At 37.1% G+C, this 18288-nt stretch overlaps 1 protein-coding gene across 4 annotated transcripts; it reads right to left on the reverse strand.

The window, feature by feature from the left end:
* Nucleotides 1-469: 469 nt before the first annotated feature.
* Nucleotides 470-17940, reverse strand: LOC129441083 (uncharacterized). 4 transcript variants are annotated; one of them, XM_055200829.2, is made up of 19 exons: nt 17856-17940; nt 16254-16756; nt 14271-14388; nt 14057-14103; nt 13814-13930; nt 10956-11081; nt 10675-10839; nt 10476-10597; nt 10000-10315; nt 9668-9761; nt 8335-8351; nt 7488-7610; nt 7270-7395; nt 6043-6186; nt 5845-5975; nt 5340-5430; nt 3150-3279; nt 2066-2187; nt 470-1407 (listed from the first exon to the last, which is right to left on the reverse strand). In XM_055200829.2, the coding sequence occupies exons 2-19, from the start codon at nt 16716-16718 to the stop codon at nt 1357-1359; spliced, it is 2505 nt and encodes an 834-aa protein (XP_055056804.2). In that variant the 5' UTR covers nt 16719-16756; nt 17856-17940; the 3' UTR covers nt 470-1356. The 4 variants fall into 4 exon arrangements, with proteins under 4 accessions (XP_055056804.2, XP_055056807.2, XP_055056806.2 ...); XM_055200832.2 differs by having other exon boundaries at nt 16320-16756; nt 17805-17929; XM_055200831.2 differs by having other exon boundaries at nt 9683-9761; nt 17805-17929.
* Between the last annotated feature and the right edge of the window lie 348 nt (nt 17941-18288).

Genomic DNA, 18288 nt, shown 5'->3' on the forward strand with positions numbered 1-18288 from the left:
CCCAGCTGCAATAACATTGTAATTTTTACGGATTTTTTTTACAGTGTAGTTTCATGTGCTCACGTGAAACTTTCATGAGCTCATGCGAAATCTTCATGTGCAGAATTTTTTTTTAGTTTAGTCGCGCGCACGTGAAACTATCGTGTGCGCACGTGAAAGTTTCCTGTGCGCACGCGAAACTAACCGCGGTAGTTTCACGTGCACACGCAAAGCTAAACTTTATTTAATTTGCTCCATGTCCCCTTAGGGGCTCCGTAGTGAGGAGATGAAATATTTAGTTATTTATATTTAACGTTTCTTGTTTTTACTGTTGTGCTTTGATTTTGAATGTACCCATTTTCTTTTCATTTCCTTCAAAATGAGTTTTCATCTATTAATTAATTAGTTTCAGTTGTTTTGTTTCATGTAAAATTACAGAAAATGTACATTTCTGGATGCAAAACCATGCATTTTGACAATACAGTTTGGCTGCATATGAATGAATGAGCAGTTTAATGGAAAGCAACTAAACAATACAGCATACTAAAATACAGCCAACATTGTCATATCGGTAACACTTTACAATAAGGTGTATTTGTTAACATTAGTAAATGTATTTGCTAACATGAAATAACAATGAGCAATATAGTTTTTTAGCATTTATTATTCTTTGTTGATTTTAGTTAATGGCAAAATAATTGTTCATGTTAGTTCATTGTGCATTAACTAATGTTATCAGTTACAAGTTTTGATTTACAATTTTTTTACAAAAAGGTATTGTTTATGTTAGCTAATGCATTAACTACTGTTAACAAATTCAACCTTATTATAAAGTGTTACCATTATTTCTGACCATTTCCAGCCGCCTTGATTTCAAGTAGAAGAATAAAAAAGAAAATCTCAAGAACTTTCAAAGTAGGCCAGAAACATAAAAATGTGGTCAATTTAAAATTCATGTAAGCAAAAAATGGTAGTCAATGTTATGATGTCACACCGACACAGCTGTGACATCACATACCCTTATTTAGAGTCGTGCATCACTTGATATTGTAATCTGTCCATATTAGGGTTATAAAAAACATGCACACTGTGATACACAGATAAGAGTAAACATACCTGACATCACAAATACTATTTTTACAATTTTTTTCTACAAACAAGTTTATTTCAAGAGCTTACGGTCACACTCTCATTCAGATGTACTTGTACAATTTCATCTTCTTCACCGATTCACATCCAAACCTCACCATGTCTTCACGATTCTGTTTCACACTCAAAATGCTTCAAAAACAAACATATAAATGGTAACCATACAGAAGTAAAACCAAATAAAAAAACAAATGACAAATCAAAGTACAATGTCTTGCTTGTGTTTACTCAGTCCTCCAGAGGTTCGTCAGTCTGCTCCACCACTTCACCACATTTGACCTGGAAATCAAATCAAGATGTGTTCATCCATATAACCAAGAGATTTCACCAAGTTCTGCTACATTGCATTTTCTTCATATGTATAAAACAACTATGTACATGATTTCTGATGTTCGTGTAGCTCAAATGGCAGAGCATTACATCAGCAACATAAAGGTCATGGGTTTGATTCCCAGAGAGAATACACATACTGATAAAATGCTGCATAACATCCCTAGCCCTCCAACTCGCCATTTTAAAGTGGTTGAGTAAAATTGACTCCTTGATTTTGCCAGAGAAAGTGAGTCTGCTTCTTATGTACACTTCAGAGTGCTTCACAGATCACAATGCACCATAACTGTGATATCACAACAGCAACTCGCATGGTGCATGCAGTTTTCAGATCGCTCTCGCGGTACACTGACCGGTCTGCGCAGCTCGGCATGAAGTCAAAAACACCTGCAGTGTTTGCACTTAATTTACCTTAAGTGATCAAAGGTTTTGGGCATTTCTCCCATGTTACGATTAAACTGAAACTTTATTACGACTGCCACTAGGGGGGCGAACTCTGACAACTGTTTCCGAATGTCGTGTGCAGTGGAAAGGTGGCTTAAGACTTAAACGCAGCTGTAGATTACTGTAAATCCATTTTAAGGCTATTGTCACTATATTCGATTACCTTAAGGTTGTTATAATGCTCCAGGGTTTTGCAGTGCTCTGATTTGGCTTTATTCTCATCACTGTAGAATACATTACACAGTTTGCAGAAGAAACCCGCAACTGGGATGACATAGTTCACACCTGAAATAAAGTGAAGAACGTCGTTTTAGGATGATTTTCAGTTTTTCTTTACCAATTTTGTTTGCTTAAATCTATTTAATTGGCCATACAATCTATACATGCACAAGTAAACGCATTTCTTGCATGGTATTGATAAACGTTAAACTATTTACAAACCATCTGGTGTTTATTTAAATAAAAGCAAAAATCACTTACAGTAAGGCACAATGGACGTAAAAGGGGGGCAAGTCCATTAAAGGAATAGTCTACTCATTTTCAATATTAAAATATGTTATTACCTTAACTAAGAATTGTTGATACATCCCTCCACCATCTGTGTGCGTGCACGCAAGCGCTGGAGCGCGCCGCGACGCTTCGATAGTTAGAAGTGACCAAACACATCAACGCTTCTCCTATTCAAGACGAGTAGTTATACGAGCAAGTTTGGTGGTACAAAACAAAACGCAGCGCCTTTCCCAGCGGACTCAAAAGAGGAACTACATTTCACGGCGCAACAGCACCCTTGGGAGCACTTCGACTCGGCGCAGTAACACCCTCCCTCTCCCATTATGAGAGTGAGAAGGGGAGCGGACTTTTCAGGCGAGTCGAAGTACTCCCAAAAGTGCCACCACGCCACAAAATATAGTTCCTCCCCCAAATCCGCCCAGAAAAGCGCCACGCTTCACCCTGCACCACCAAACTTGCTCGTACAACCACTCGTCCCAAACAGGAAAAACGTTGATGTGTTTGGTCACTTCTAACTTTATCTCTAAATGGTACCATTGAATGAATGGGGCTAAGCTGCATGCTATCGAAGCGTCGCAGCGCACTCCAGCGCTTACGTGCACGCACACAGATGATAGAGGGATGTATCAACAATTCTTAGTTAAGGTAATAACATATTTTAATATTGAAAATGAGTAGACTATTCCTTTAATTTAATAAAGAAAACTGAACAGAGGACTGTCTGCTGACTGCCTTACCCACACAATGATCCGGTTGGTAAGGACCCAGCGGGGTTTTGTCTTGCTGATCAGTATCTTCTGAACCTTTATCTTGACACACAGGATCTCCACACACCCCTTCAAAATCTGGTACAGAGCTGTGATCATTCTACAAACACAAAATACAGTAATTCAATATATTAATATTATTTATTATTACACAGCGCTCTAAAACACTTGGGTCTGATTTGCCAGTGGAGACATTCTGAGATTTGTTATCCCCAGACAGCTACCAACTAAAACTGATAAAACAACCTTAAGTCATCCTGACATGGTGCAGTTTAAGATGATTTAATATTCTATAATTATACAAATAATTCAATATAAGAATACATTATATACAAAATACTGTAAATAAAATGTAATTTACAAGCGATTAAACCAAATGCATGTTTACCAAGGTGGATTAGGGCCCAGATAAAATTAAAAAAATAAAAACATCTCAAGGTTTTTAGAATGCGAAATTTAAGTAGTAGATTTTTGAAAAATAAAAAAAATCCAAAAGTAAAATTATGGGAATAAAGTCGTAATATTTTGAGAAAAAAAATATGTTTTTATTTTTAATTTTAGATTTAATACAAAAATTTAAAGAAGGATTTTTTTCTTCTCACAGAATGGGCTAATTCTCGTTCTCACAAATGAGCTAATAAAATATATAAAATCTGTATTTTATGTCCATATATGTGCCCCTGTCTCTGAAATCCAGTTTAAAGTTTCATAATCTAATGATGATTTGGAGCATCAAAGTTTGATTTTACTCTTCTATTTCAAACTTTGACATGATCAGTCAATATTAAAGATATCAAGATCTGGGGGCCTGTGATTGTAAAAGGGACACTCCACTTTTTTTTGAAAATATGCTAATTTTCCAGCTCCCCTAGAGTTAAACATTTGATTCTTACCGTTTTGGAATCCATTCAGCTGATCAGCGCTAGCAATTTTAACATAGCTAAACATAATTCATTGAATCTGATTAGACCATTAGCATCGCCCCTAAAAATAACCAAAGAGTTTCGATATTTTTCCTATTTCAAACTTGACTCTTCTGTAGTAACATCGTATACTAAGACCTAGTGTTGTAGTCAAGACCACCTAAACCGAGACCAAGTCATGACCAAGACCAAGACAGGCCGAGACCAAGACAAGACCAAGACTTTAAAGGGTCAAGACCAAGTCAAGACACCCCGAGACCAAGTCAAGACCAAGACCAGTGCAAGTCACTGCATTAAAACACTTAAAATGTGGAATATGCATATGATTAGGCACTTCTTGTCTGTCTGTGTGCGTGCGTGTGTGTATGCCATCAGAGAAGTTGATAAAATAATCAAAGGCATTGCAGATATGTGGGAATTTATCTTTGTCTATAAGCAAATAAAAGTGAACAAACACCAAGGAGCTGAAATCAACTTAACCATTTATTCTGAACTATCTTTCCATAGCTTGCCATCCACTTAACACAATGCAGGTGTTTTTAGTAATAAAATTTAAAAAATTGTCATTGGGAGAAACTTAAACAATGCTTAAACAATGTCAACATCATATGCCAAACCTAAATAAACTGCATAAAATTAATGATAAATAATTTCGTGATGTGTCATCAGTTGTGGTCTTGAAATAAAATTCAGAGTTCTCTTTGACTGAGACCGAGTAAAAATGCGGTCGATTCCGAGACGAGACCAAGACCTTTAAAAAGTGGTCAAAAGTGTAACATGGCTGCAGGAGGCACAATGATATTACGCAGCAGCTGAAAATAGTCCCCTTAGTATCTTTTAATAGCAGGGGACATTTTTGCCTCCTGCGCAATGAGAGTATAGTTCCTAGTCATATAGTCCTAGAAAATTGCAACTTTTAATTTTCCGTGGGTCTTAGTATCCGATGTAACTACAGAAGAGTCAAGTTTTAAATGGGGAAAAATATTGAAACTCTTTGATTATGTTTAGGCGCGGTGCTAATGGTCTAATCAGATTCAATGGATTATGCTAAGCTATGCTAAAAGTGGTAGCACCAGACCCGGAGATCGGCTGAATGGATTCTAAAACTGTAAGAATCAAATGTTTAACTCTAGGGGAGCTGGAAAATTAGCATATTTTCAAAAAAAGTGTAGTGTCCCTTTAAAGCTGTAAATGTTGTAATTGTGATGTTTACCTCATTTGTATCACTCTTGTTTACCTGGTCTTTTTCTGTCCTGTCTGTGCTTTGTTCAGGTTCCTTTGACTCAGTTTTAAATTCTTTCTTCTCAAAGTCTGGATCAAGTTGTCTCCTACATCAACAACAGAGCAAAAACTGTAGACATCTCTCGAAACATGAAAAACAAACCTTGAAAAATAAAACGTTAAGGGATGGGCAGGAATATTTGGCTTGCATGGTAATCCAGGATTTATTCATATTCTGCATTAAACAATGTATTTTATATTCTGGCCACTTATATTAATTTCGGGCTACCAAAAATTGAAGATTCACATGCGTCAAACACCTGCCCGAAGGGCTACAAAGGATTTTTTAATTTAGCAAGCCCTGAACATTCAGACACTTTATATACAAGGTTTTGTTTGGTTTAGTTTGTTTCACTTAAAGCCTCTAGTGGTCCAGCTCTACACAATATCAATTTCATGTAAGTTTTAACTTTTTCGACACTCCACTAAAATGAGTGAATTAATTGGCAACAATCACCTACCAGCGAATCAGAGAGTCTCCTTTCCTGCACATACTAATCTTGAGCACCGAACCCAAAAATCTGCATGGTCTGCAGGCGTAATGCGCAACCATCTTTTCAGCTGCCTCTGCCGTTTCAAATTGCAAGTAACTCTGGGGAAAAAAACATCAGGTCGAGCTCCAAATATCAATATATGTGCGCAAAAATGCGTATACATACCGTTCCCAGTTTATTGTTTAGAAAGAAGCCTGTCAGTTTCCCAAAGGGCTGGGCCAGTTTAAAGAGAAACGTGTGTGTATATCTCTGCCGTGGCTCTCTCTTGGTAGGAAGATAGCTGATGAAAACAGATCTCCCGCTAGGGCTCTAAAACAAAGAGTGTGGAGAATTTTAGTGAGTTACTAACATAGTATACAGTTAGCTTGTATGTTTTAAATAACTGGAATATTTTGATCCATATTTTTTGACATGAATAAAGCAAAAACAACTAATCTAAACTAGCTATTTTTATACTAGCTAACTATTTTGAGTAGCTCAAATTACACAAAATTGACGCTGTGAGAATGAAAGGGACACGTTTTTATATTGACCAAATTAAATGTGTTAATGTATCTTTCGCGCTCTATGGCAGGCAGGGTGGATAGATAATTACTCGGCATGTTTAATCTGAGTGATTTCGTAGGTTGTTTGCGCCTGCCGGCTGTGTAGAAACGTTGCTTTGTTCCGCTGTTTTGGGTGGAAGTCAATGGAGGGTCTGGTTTTTGTCCCCCAAAAAGGGGTGGTGACGAAATTTACAGTCAAGTTCCCGGATGTGCCGGTAGTCCGTATCTCGCCGGTCTCGTGAAGTTTCATCAAAACGCAGCACTGGATAGCCAAATAAACATAGCCTGAGACAATGACTTTCCTTCATCGAGGTAAACATTTTCCCCCTGACGCCAGACGTACGTCTAGGAGTTACAAAATTACGGTAGGACTGTGCAAACAAAGTATCTGTCTAGCATTACCATGTCAGTGTATTGATTCATTGTCCCTTCATAGTTTGCAAGAGACATTTAATACATTTATAATTAATATTATATAAACTAAGCGTATTTAACTAAAACGCGAGTTGGCCATTCAAATTAATGATCGGAAGAACGCGTATCGACCACTGTTACTGTAAAATATGCACGTATATCCATTTAAACAAAATTTTGGTCAAATGTGGATTATATCATGACACTGGCAAGAATATGGTTACATGTCAAGATGCCGTACCAAGTATGACAACGCTACATTCAACTGCTTTTGAAATACAGTGTTTTTTCACATCTTGAAAAGTAACCGTTTTGAACATACGTGAGTTTCATTAGGCAGCAACGTTATGTTACAATCACAGCACGCACGCTACAAAAATGGCTTCGAATGTAAATGAGATCCCTGTTCAAATTTTAAGTCTGTGTATTGTACCTCTATCGTCTTCATGGTGAAAGACCTATAAACAGACACAGGTCTCCCACACAACTTTGCTTTGCGTTTTCTGTAGAACTGCACCATTTCTTGAGCTTTCTCGTCCGTTTCAAGTTCAATTACAGCCTACAGGAACACATAAGGATTAGTAAAAAAGTAATAATCCAAGGCAAAATGGTTAAAATGAACTTAAATTAGCAAAGACACATTAGACTGACCTCCTGTCTGTATACTGATACAGTGTGTTTCACTATAGTGCCAAAGGGTGCACATAAACTGGAGAGATCCTTCAACAAGTTGTGTTTTTTTCTGACAGGCCACACCACCACCACTTTACCTTCCTGTAAAAGTGCAAATCAAAACAGACATGATAGGAACTTTTCATTCATTTCTGTTAAAAGTCAAAGCTGATCTTAGCCTGACCCTAAACTGAACACACAAATATTTCTGCATTTTAACATTTAGCATTGTTTGAATTGATTTCCTTGTGGCCTACACCAGCTAGTAGGCATTGGCTGCATCTGAAATCGCAAACAGTGACGGTAGGTACACTGTAAAAAATTTGCTGTAATTATGCAGCTGGTTGCCAGTAACTTACTGTAGAAGATAAAGACTGAAAATGTTTCATGTTCATTTAACTTTAAACAAACTGTTGCAAGTTAATAACATAAATGTAAAATCTACAGTAAGTTACTGGCAGCTAGTTGATACATTACTTGACATACAGTACGTCGTCTCGTCATAACAACAAGTTAGTCGTTAACTGGAAAGACATTAAACAAGTGCAATTTAACCACAAGGCATAGCTCTTCTTTTTCTTCTTGGTTGGATAACTCCTCTACCGAGTGTCCCGTGTCCATCTAATAAACACTTCAGGATCTTGCAGCAATCTTTTCATCTACTGTTTTTGGAATACTATGAATTCTATGAACACTACTCGCCTCGCCTACTGCTTTTCGCCTACTATATAGTATGGAAGTATGCGGTTTCGGACGCAGCCATTGCCTTTTCTCATAGTGTCATGCTGGAAAAAATGTGAGGTATTAAATGAGTGGTGATACTGACCTGTGGATAATATTTATCTGGAAAAAAATAACAATAAAAAGTGTTACTGACACAGATTAGTGCACTGCGGGAAAAATATGAATTTGTTCATGTAGCTCAAATGGTAGGGCATTGCGTTATCAGCTCAAAGTTCATGGGATTGATTACCAGGAAACACATATTCTGATAAAATTTTGACCGTAAAAAAACTTTTCAATAGCGTCAGTCATATGCATAAATTTAAATGACCTAATTCACTGCCTATACACATTTATTAGTTAAGATAGCATGCAAACATTTCTAAAACAGTAACTGTAAAAAATTAGTTATCATTAGTTTGTTATCATGTCTTATTCTAGTTTTTCCATTATAAACTAAGCAAGGATGCTGTGCAAGATGGATGCTTTGCTAATATCATAAGTTCTGATATGACCTCTTTAAAGGATTAGTCCATTTTCTTAAAAAAAATCCAGATTATTTAATCACCACCATGTTATCCAAAATGTTGATGTTTTTCTTTGTTTACTCGAGAACAAACCATGCTCTTTGAGAAAAACATTCCAGGACCTTCCCCACTCCAATGGACCTCAATGGACCCCAACACCCAACAGCTTCAATGCAGTTTCAAAGTGCAGCTTCAAAGGACTCTAAACGATCCCAAACGAGGCATAAGGGTATTATCTAGCTTGTCATTTTTGGCAAGAAAAAAAAAAATGCACTTTTAAACCACAAGTTCTCTTCTTCCTCCGGCTGTGTGACGCACCAGCGCGACCTCATATAATTGCGTAATGAGGTCGAAAGGTCACGTGTTACATATATGAAACGCACATTTGCGGACCACTTTAAATAATAAACTGACACAAAGACATTAATTAGTATCATTTCACATACAACAACGTCGGAACAGTCCTCTTTCTCCACACTTGCAAACACTGGGGCGTAGTTTCGCCTACGTCATCCGTGACCTCTTGACGTATTATGTGAGGTCTGGCTGGCGCGTCAAACGAACGGAGGAAGACGTGTTGTGGTTTAAAAGTGCATTTTTTTTCTCGTCAAAAATGACAATCGTTTTGCTATATAAGAGGCCCTTATGCCTCGTTTGAGATCGTTTAGAGTCCTTTGAAACTGCAATTTTAAACTGCAATAGAACTGTTAAGTGTTGGGGTCCATTAAAGTCCATTGAAATGAGATAAATCCTGGAATATTTTCCTAAAAAAAAACATAATTTCTTCTCGACTGAACAAAGAAAGACATCAACATTATGCATGACATGGTGGTGAGTAAATCTGGATTTTTTTAAAGAAAATTGACTAATCCTTTAATGGATTTGGGCAGAGCTGTTTATTTGATAAACCCAAAGTCGTTTCACCCGTTGTGCTGTCCAGCTCATCTAATGTCACAAAATCTTCAATGTTTTCAGGAAATTCTGCATCGTCCTGCCAATCATCCTGAAAATACAAACGTATAAAAACATGCTTAGTCACTGTGTCAAAATCAATGCATCCTTTAAAAAATAAAATCTTTAGCTTGAAGTAATTTGTTGAATCTATTTTGAGCCCACAAATGTAAATGATGCATCTATTTACGTTCTTTAATATTAGGAGTGCAGTGCAAGCAAAAATACAAGTAAACCCCCCTCCCCCCTACCCCAAAAAGGCACACGTGTGTTAACATGTTAAAACAAACCTGTCGATCATCTGGACGATCATCTAAAGCTCTTTCTCTGTAATCCTCTCGGTCTTCCTGAGCAGCAGCAGGCTCCTCCTCCCCCGTCTTAATCTCCTCCTCCTCTGCTTGTGTCATGATGTCATCTGTCGCATCATCAAGAAGCCCAGGTTCATCTTCCATCTGAATCCCCTCTTCGTCCTCCTCTTCATGTTTCTCAGGGGCGTCCATGTTGTCCTGGCTGGAGCTGTTGGTTTTCTCCTTGTTGATGGAGGACTCGTCTTTTGGTTTACTGCTGCTGTCACCTCTTCTGGATGGTTGTTCTGGGCTGTCCTCTCGCATAAACACTTTATTTAGTTTCGATAAGGAATATTCTTGATCCAGTGCATGCTAAACCCATGCCAAATTTGAACGCAGAGCATTTGATGTTAGCAAAGCTTTTTCCCCCCATTTATTTTACTTTACAAATATACAACAGTTGTATTCAAGTCTCTTACCGCAGGCTTGTCACGTGGGACATGTAAACCTTGACGCTCCTGCCTTGAATCCTCAGCGGGTTACTGTGGTAATACTTCACCATGATATCTGCATCTCGCCAGTTGACCATCTCGATCAAGGCCTGAACGTGCACAAAAACCATTTAACATTTTTTAAAACAAAGTTAAATTTGACAGTTCCTCCGTGTGGTTACTCTACCTTACAGTCTGTGAATTTCGACTGCCGCACTTCGCCGAACATGTCTGCGAGCTCCAAGACCTCAGCCTCAACATCTCCAGGAGGCAAGCGTGAGAAGCAAACTACCGAAGGCACGGTCGAATGTTTGGCTCGTTTTTGCGAAGGCTCTTCAAACCAGGGTGGCGACTGTAAATCAGAAACATCCAAAAGCTGTCTACGAAACCCATGGTAATGCTGGAAATGTCTTATTTGTTGATGCGAATGTGACTCTTTGGAATGTGATGGGTAAGGTTAGTACTCACATGGATGCCATCCACTGTAGGTGATAAGTACAGGGTGACACGTGTCTCCTTGATAAAGGCAGGTTTCATTTGATAGTGACTGACCATGTTTTGAGCCTCCTTCTGAGTAGCAAACTCCAAAAATCCCTGTGATCCACCACATAGCATTAACAGAGGTAATATCCCCAAAAATCCCCAAAGGATTTCATCATTAATAGAGTAGTTTACCCGAAAATTAAAATTAGCCTATATTTTACTCACCCTAGGTGTATGACTTTCTTCTTTCAGCCAAACATAGTCAGAGCCCTATTTAATAATGGCCTTTTTGCCGAACGTCACATGAATAAACCGGAAAACAGGTCTTATTGCTTTCACTGGTCCAGAAAATGTTAACTGCAACTTGAACTGATGGCAATACAGTATTTATAAAAAAATTTAGGTTTTCAGCTAATCAAGCTAGATGTTTTCATTTGCTACATTTATTCTGTTTTAGAAAACATACAGTACAAATGCCAGTGAGAATTTGAACTTTAACATATCATCTGTATATGCAGTGGACATCGGTTTTGCTTCATTTTTGGAAGCTTCTTTGAATGCATCTTGAGTAAAACATCTCTATTTTAATAAAGCACACGCAAAACACCTAAACCGGAAGTTATGTGACCTTTGTAAAGTTTGTTGCGCAAAACCCCTATATCCAGGCTTTATAATGGCATTAAATTGTCCCCCAGTTTTTTAAAAGCTTCAAAAAGAGCATCCATCCATCAAAAACTTATCCATGCAGTTATTAAATGTATTTTGAAGTAAAGGAATGGGTTTTTATAACATTGGCTTTTGTAACGCCTGACCTCAACTCTCTCGTGAACATGGGTATGGCTGTAGTCTTGCAAGTTTGAAATATATGTTTCTAGATATAAAAAAATGATATTAAACCAACGATGATAAACACTTGCCTTCTGAGGGTAATCCGTGCCATTTTGTTGTAGAAAATCCATATTTAAAACTTTATAAATGAAAATAACTAGCTTCCGGTAACGCCGCCATCTTAGTTGCGTCTGCATTCAAGATGAGAGCGTACAACAAAATGGCGCAAATTACCCTCAGAAGGCCTTTGTTTATCATCGTGGAGCCGTTTGGATTTATTTTGTGAAGGATGGATGCACATTTATTGGACTTGAAGGAGTGGACCCTGTAAATTCACATTTGATTAACTGAAACATCTAATTCAGAGTTTACACCAACCGCGTTTCAGGCATCAAAATCGCGTCTACAGCCCTGGTTTGCTGCTTGAACATTCGAATGCATTCGCGTGTAGAGCGGAGGAGACGCGCGGAAAAAGCAAGCATTTGACGCGCGTCAGAGGCAAACTCTGCTTCTTGTGGGAGGGGCATGTGCTATGCGGTTGTCTGTTTGCAAGATGATTGATGTTGATTGTGCATTTATCGAGAGAGTTACCAGTTTCTATTCGGTAACTACTATAGGGGGAAAATAAACGGCGCGGGTCGATAAACGTCACGTGACTTTTGAGGAAAACATTGCAGGATTTTTCTCATTTTAATGGACTTTAATAGACACCAACAATTAACACTTAACTCAACACGTAACAGTTTTTTTCAAAGGACTATAAACAATCCCAAACGAGGCATAAGAGTCTTATCTAGCAAAACGATTGTCATATTTGACAAGAAAAATAACAAATATACACTTTTAAAGCACAACTTCTAATCTAGATCCGGTCGTGATGCGCCAGCGTGACCCCATGCAATACGTCATGACGTCAAGAGGTCACAGAAGACGAACGCAAAACTCTGCCCCAGTGTTTACAAGTGTGTTGAAAGAGGGCCATTCCTACATTGTTGTATGTCAACTGATACTAATTAATGTCTTTTTTACAATGTATTGTTTACAATGGTCCGCAAATGTGCGTTTTATATATGTAACACATGACCTCCCTATGTCACTACGCATTTACGTTAGGTCGCGCTGGACCGGACCTAGACGAAAAGTTGTGGTTTAAAAGAGCATATTTTTTATTTTTCTTGTCAAAAATGACAATAGTTTCGCTAGATAAGACCCTTATGCCTAGTTTGGGATCATTTATAGTCCTTTGAAACCCCGTTGAAAAAACCTGTTATGTGTTGAGTTAAGTGTTAAGTGTTGGTGTCTATTAAAATGAGAAAAATCCTGCAATGTTTTCCTCAAAAAACATAATTTCTTCTGGACTGAACAAAGAAAGAAATCAACATTTTGGATGACATGGTGGTGAGTAAATTATCTGGATTTTTCTTTTAAGAAAATGGAATATTCCTTTAATATAATTCCAACTATGTTTGGCTGAAAAAATTAAGTCATATACACATAGGATAATATAAGGGTGAGTAAAATATGGGCTGATTACATTTTTTGGGTAAACTACCCCTTTTATCCCCTCTTTTCATAGAGACAGAGTGCAGTTATGCAAATTTTAAAACCACGTCCACCGGAGGGAACGCAATCCAACCGTCTCCATTGACTTTGTATTGCGAGAAGCCGCCTCCTTGGGTTTTACGGCTCGACAGCTTATAAAAACGTATTTCTGGGTTCTTTAGCTTATTAGCTGTACATATTGTCACACAGCAGCTTTTAGGCATTATTCAGTTTTTTGTTATAAGCCAGAAATGACAAGGAGGCGGCTTCTCGCAATACAAAGTCAATGGAGACGGTTGGATTGCTCCCCCCCGGTGGGCGTGGTTTTCAGGTTATGACGCGCTGCGCTCTGTCTCTATGGGTTCTTATGAATTTTACATTTTTCTTTGTTTGTGGAACAAAACATGTCAGGATGTTACAGAGTGTTTCATTATTTAGCATAACTTTTACATCTCTTTCTGGTGTTTTATTACCTTTGCAGGGAACACCAAATGTTTTACTACCGTGCCAAACGGCTTGCTGAGCTCTAAAAGTTCCTCCAGGGACACAGCGCCCATATGAAACTTGGCGACTACCACTTTGGTGCTGGGCTAAGGATAAATAATAAAAAAAAACATATAGCAAAGCGCTTGCATTTGAATTTGATTGCACAAATAATAGACATTAAAGCAGCAGCACAGTTATATATTATACATAAATTCAGTAATCTAAATTACCTTCGGAGGGTATGGATGGTCTATTGTAGTGGACATCGAGGTGTCACCTTAAACAGACACACACAAAACAATATTTGCTCAATCTGTTATAAATTATTTGCTATTCTGTAATTGTAAAGGATTCCTGATAAGCTTCTGGACTTTGAGGATGTAACATTTTGTAAATGTAGCTACAAACAGGAACTTTAATTAGTGAAGATAAAAAGTTGTGTACCTGATATGGGGTTAGAGCTGTATGGTCTTTTAGGAGGCAGAGAAGAACGCGAACTTCGCCAAGACGACTTCGATTCACGTGATTTGTGACGGTAACCCAAAAGATGTTCTTTCCATGTCTGTAAAGTCAAGAATGCAAAACAAGTGTGATAAATGAATTATGACACAGTTCACGTGTTTACATGCGTACTTTTCTACTGATGATCGAATCACATCGCACTACACCACCCCTTTCAATACGATTGAAATTTGGATCTGATCGACCTCAATCGCATTGATTACCTCCTTCCCCGCCATTGACGAGTTAACTGGTCAATTAAAGGTCACATTCTTCCTGATCCCATTTTTTCAAACTTTAGTTTAGTGTGTAATGTTGCTGTTAGAGCATAAATAATACATGCAGAATGATAAAGCTCAAAGTTCACTGCCAGGCAATATATTTGCTTTAACAGAAGTCCCCTTTCAAAGCCTACAGTGAACGGCTGGTTTAGACTACAGCCCTCTACTTCCCAGTTTAACAATGTCAATATAAGACTCTTTGACTAAACTCCGCTAAGCTGCTATCGAATCACAGCACACTAAACAAACTACACAATCAGAACTCGTTACGTATTTCTAAAGGAGGGACTTCATAGAACAAGGAAGACATCAGCCCGCTATAGAGATAAGTAAATTGTGTAAAAAAAACAAATTTTTTTACACGCGAAACATGAACACATGTTACATTGCACAACTGCAAACACAATCAAAGCTTCAAAATCACAGGAAGAACGGGACCTTTAAGAGTAAACGCTTCCCTGCCAAGGACGAGTTTTTCCGGCAATCCATATTTCCACTATTATCCACAAGGTGGCGCTCTTACCCAACTTAAAACTCCAAAGTATCCCCTTAGGGCAAACAGTTCAAACTCTGTGTATGTTTTGATCATTGCTCTGAACCTGATCTTTATCAAAAGTCCCTTACAAAAACTTTGAAATCCAATTTAGCCATCAATCTGATTACAAATGAATCATTTAGTTGCATGTAAACGTAACTACTTACAAATGAGTTCACTTAGAAGAGAACTAAATTGATATAACAATTTGCCTACATGTGTTTAGCGTTAACTTCAGTGTTAACTAATTTACTGTTTTCTACATGAAATCATCATACACTGTAAAAAATAAATATTTGTTTGTTCAACTTAAAAAAGTATGTTAGCTGGTTGCATTAAAATTTTAAGTTAAAACTGAAATTGTGTAAAAATGTCGTGTCAAGTAATATTTTTAAGTCGAATCAACTCAAAATTTTAAAAAACTTAAGTTTTTAATCTGAACAAACAAATCTTTATTTTTTTACAGTGTAGGATTTTATTTAAGAAAACAGTAAATAAAAAAATTACTATAGCTGTTTTTTTAGCTTACCATAACTTTTAGTGTATAAAATGTAAAAAAGAAAATTCTGTAATTATATAATCTTGATATCGTTATTATTGACTGAGTAAGGTGATGTAAAAAATTGAAATCAATGTGAAATCAAATTTTCACACTCTGAATCTTATCATTAGATTATGAAACTATGTAACATTTAGCTTTTATAGATTTTAAATGACATGGGGTCTGGTAAATTGCAAATCAGGAGAATTATATATAAATGTAGCAAGTTGTAATACTGTTTTTAACATAAACACTGCCAAGTAACACCATTAATCTTATCCTTAACTTGTCTGGGATGATATTTTACATTTCAAAGTTTCATCATTGCTTTAACATGTAAAATACAGCAGTCCTGCTCACTGGTAGCCACAAGGAAATATATATGCCAGCCAGTATATATGGTATAGCAGAAAATCTACTGATTCCACATTTCTTCCCTAACATGTTATATAACTTATCCCACTAACTGCATAACTATGTTTATATGTTTTACAATCAGTGTAGGCTATAACATGTTACTGACAACATTTCTATTCTGTCATTTCATTTGCTTAATTTTCTCTCACTACCTTTATTGAATTCAGCACACACTTGCAGATGGAGCACTCGTGTGGGAAATCTGTGGGGTCGCCCACCTCTGTCTCCGCAGCAACATCATCCCCACTTTGTTTTTCACGGGAAGACCTGTGTCTCGAGTCTCTTCTCCCTCCGGTGGACCGACGCCCCTCCTCTTTCCCGTGATGCTCATGATCGTGGCTGCCAGGGCGGCTTTTTCGCTTCTCAGGTGTGTCCTGCTTCTCCTGCGAAGTTCTGGGCTTGTGTCTTTGGTCAGTATCTGCGGCTGCCGCTGTCTTATTGGCCCGCTTTCCCTTGAGCTCCATAATTAGATAAGGAAGAGTCTCCACGCTGATCTCACTTTCTGGAATCTTGGCAAGGGCGTCCACATCTTCCGGTGAGAGGCCGAGCGTGGCGTACAAACTCTGAGGGCTGATCGTTTCTGTTTCGCCTGCATCCTCACTAGCCAATGACTCCATAATGCGTTAAAAAGTAGCCGAAGAAGTCAAACGACTGTCTACATTTGAACACAGTCAGGACAGACAAGGGAGATCAGATATTTGATTATTTATGTGATAAACAATAAAACAATACTATTGAGGAGTTATGAGAGAAATTGGGCTTAACCAAAGGCCTAATAAGAGATAAAAAGCAAGCTATAAATGACACACATGTGCACACAGTGCAAAACACACAAAAATTGTAAGTGTAATATAATAATGTGTATTTGATAGGTTACAACATCATATATAAATAAACCAACAAGTGTAAATGATTAAACACATACACATTTCATCATGTTAAGCTTTAAATAATATATAATTTATATAAAGATACAAATATAACCATTATCACATAATTTAACATTATTCATAGCTTATCATTATTAACATTAATATTTTATTGATAATATTATTATAATTCGTAATATTTATAAAAAAACAGTGAGTGTAAATGATAAAACAAATACACATTTTATCATGTTAAGTTTTGATTGGATTTTAATCAACACATAAAAAACAATATCCAAAAAAACACAACAACAAATATTACCTAAATATCACATAATTTAATATGAATACTAGTTTAGCTCTACTATTATTTTACTACAACTAATACTACTATTAATAATATAATTTGTTATATATAAAACGTATAAAGACTTGTTTATTAAATTAGATTAATATATATTCCTTTAACCCCTCTGAGAAATCATATATTTCCACATCATTCGTCATTATGCTTTAAAGAAACATACATTTCTTATATTCAAACGCTTTACATAAACCATAAGAATTTGCTCGTAATTTCCTGCCTACAGCTAACCTTAACTATGATGTTTGTCAAATGCATCTTCACACACACCCTCTTTATGATCTTTATAACCTGATAAACGCGATCTGCACATGAAATGTGATAAATAACTAACGTTACGGGTAACTTCGCAAGGGTGCTTTTATAACTCTCGCACTGTCGATGTTCACACTTGTAATACACAAACTGAGGGAAGACATTGCTGAATAACTCTCGCATAAAGAAATAAAATAAACAGTTGTGATAATTACCAAAATGTCCATGAATTAATGTTTGTATCAATGTATAAACACTGACGGTACCTTCGGGTTTCTTCTTTTGTGATGTTTGTGCTCGTGTCGCATTCAGGTCGAGCAGAGATTACAGCGCCACCTGCTGCTCTGGATGAGCAAAGGAAACGTTGATATGGCAAGCCGTTTTATCATTTAATCACCTCGCTGAAATACATTAAAATGATCTAAGACTCGAGTGAACTTTTATTAGTTTAAAGTTCAAATTCCCTGAAAATGAAAAACATTAATAAACATGACTTAAGTTAACCAGTATCTGTCCCAGATGTCATGTGTCTTTTCCAGAAACTTTTTTGAAACTTCTACTCTGTGCTTTTCCCAGATACTTCAGGGCAGTTTCCCGACAAGGATTAAACTAGTCCTAGAATAGTCCTAGACTAAAATAAATGTAAGATGAGTCCAAATTGAAAACACATTACACTGACATATCTTAAAATACATCAGT

This window comes from Misgurnus anguillicaudatus, chromosome 22 (assembly GCF_027580225.2).
Source record: "Misgurnus anguillicaudatus chromosome 22, ASM2758022v2, whole genome shotgun sequence".
NCBI classification, from domain to species: domain Eukaryota; kingdom Metazoa; phylum Chordata; class Actinopteri; order Cypriniformes; family Cobitidae; genus Misgurnus; species Misgurnus anguillicaudatus.